Raw genomic sequence first — 2,500 nt, forward strand, 5'->3', positions numbered from 1 at the left:
ATGTTGATGATGATGATGATGATTGATGATGATGATTGTGATGATTGATATGATGATTGATGATGATTGTGATGTGATTGATTGATGATGATGATTGATCATGATGATTGATCATGATGATTGATGATGATGATTGATGATGATGATTGATGATGATGATTGATGATGATGATTGATGATGATGATTGATGATGATGATTGATGATGATGATTGATGATGATGATTGATGATGATGATGATGATTGATGATGATGATTGATGATGATGATTGATGATGATGATTTATGATGATGATTTATGATGATGATTGATGATGATTGATGATGATGATTGATGATGATTGATGATGATGATGATGATGATGATGATGATGATGATGATGATGACGACGACCATAACGATTATAACTACAACGATTATGATGACTACGGCGATGATGACTAAGGCGATGGTGATGACTACGGCGATGGTGATGACTACGGCGATGGTGATGACTGATAAATCCCCCTCCTTCCCGTTCAAGCTCACCCAAATTCCACCTGGCCGCGTAGACAACGGCGCTGCAACCCTTGTCGATGACCGACCCGAGCTCGAAGTCGGCCAGCGAGAAGACGTGCTCCTCCTCCAGGACTTCGAACGGGTCGCCCTCCTGTCCCTCCTTCTGGTTCGCCCAGAATTCCGGGTTGTGTAGCCATCCTGCGCGGGATATCGCCTCCTGTAAATCGAGAGAGAGATATGTGGTTTTATTTAACAAAGTTTTTATCTATTCACTTAACATTTATGAAAGCAGACGTTCCCGCATTCATCACAACTTAGAAACATTCTTTGCCTTGGCCAGGTCGCTAATCATTCACATAATCTCGACACTCTAACACGGATCTAGCGTGACGTGAGTGAACACAGTGCGCCAATAATCTTTATATATACCCGCCCATATTACTAACACAGTATTACGTATGTGGTTTATTTATAGGATTTAAAGGGAAGTAGGGAGAGGGAGAGGGAGAGGGAGAGGGAGAGGGAGAGGGAGAGGGAGAGGGAGAGGGAGAGGGAAGGAGGAGGACAAGGACAAGGACAAGGACAAGGACCAGGACAAGGACAAGGACAAGGACAAGGACAAGGACAAGAAGGAGAAGGAGAAGGAGGAGAGGAGAGAGAGGGGGGGCAAAGGCAGAAGCAGAAACAGACATAGAGTCAGAAACAGGGAAACAAAGAGAGGGATACAGGAAGATAGGGAGACAGTGAAGCTGATACAGATGAGAAACATGAATCAATATCCAATTAAGTAATCAATATGACAGATATCTGACTTACATAGACCACATTTGCGAATGCCATAATCTCAACAAATGATTTTTAAAAATTATCATCATAACCATCCCATTACCACCATCACCAACCTCCCCACCATCATCATCACCATTACTATGATGTTGGCGGTGACGATGATGATGATGACGATGATGACGATGACGATGACGATGACGATGATGACGATGACGATGACGATGATGACGACGATGATGACGACGATGACGATGACGATGACGATGACGACGACGACGACGATGACGACGACGATGATGACGATGATGACGATGATGACGATGATGATGATGATGACGATGATGATGATGATGATGATGATGATGATGACAACGACAACGATAATGATAATATTAAAACCAGTACTAAGAAAGCAGAATCTGAAACAGTCACGGTATCTGAAACCCTCCCACCAGCCACACCCAACAGACAAAATCACCCCCCCCCCCCAAAAAAAAAATGCGAACAAAACCGCACGTGCCAGGTGCAAACCACCGGAAAACATTCTCGTAGGCTATTAAACAGTGACCTAACATCCAACAAAAATGCGGCGAGGTGAAGGTCACGATTTTTTTTCTTTTCTTTTCTTTTTTTACTTGTCCAATCTTCAGTCACATTGCAAACTCGTCTGGGGCGCAGCGTTGCCGCGTGATCACACCAGTTCTCGAGCGCCAAGCTTCCTTTTTATTTTCATTTTCTCCTTTTTTTGCATTCAATCAACGAATTCGCATAAAAATTAATAAAGGAATAAATGCGTATGCAGTATATTCTGCATAAACCCTGCAACTAAACTATAAAATGACAATTTGATGCAGTATTTTCTAGTTTCCGATACAAGGTTACACGGAAACATGCGAGGAATATCTTTGTAGGTAAAAATATTGGAGGATTTTCGAATTTTAAGCAAACTCTATTCAGAATTGCTGTAATCTTTTTTCTCATGAGTCGTGCAATGTAAATGTAATTAAAATAAACACAGGAACCAGGAAAAAAAAAACTAATAATTGAGAACTGAGAGACAATTTTGAAATAAATACAAGACTAACGGGCCTCTAAATGGTATTACTGACGACGGAAACTAGACAATTTTTTGAGCAGTAATAACCTTCGCGGAAATGCCATTTCTGGACAATATTCTATGTGGCCAAAAGAAAATTCAAAATAAATACAATT

At 41.1% G+C, this 2,500-nt stretch overlaps 1 protein-coding gene across 1 annotated transcript in view; it reads right to left on the reverse strand.

Moving 5' to 3' along the window:
- Nucleotides 1-2,500, reverse strand: part of Pink1 (PTEN-induced putative kinase 1) — a gene marked incomplete in the record, with an annotated part of 53,397 nt that overhangs the window by 31,945 nt on the left and 18,952 nt on the right. Inside the window, 1 exon segment of the mRNA XM_070135236.1 lies at nt 530-716. Coding sequence (XP_069991337.1) covers nt 530-716 — 187 coding nt within the window.

This window comes from Penaeus vannamei, chromosome 20 (assembly GCF_042767895.1).
Source record: "Penaeus vannamei isolate JL-2024 chromosome 20, ASM4276789v1, whole genome shotgun sequence".
Taxonomy (NCBI): domain Eukaryota; kingdom Metazoa; phylum Arthropoda; class Malacostraca; order Decapoda; family Penaeidae; genus Penaeus; species Penaeus vannamei.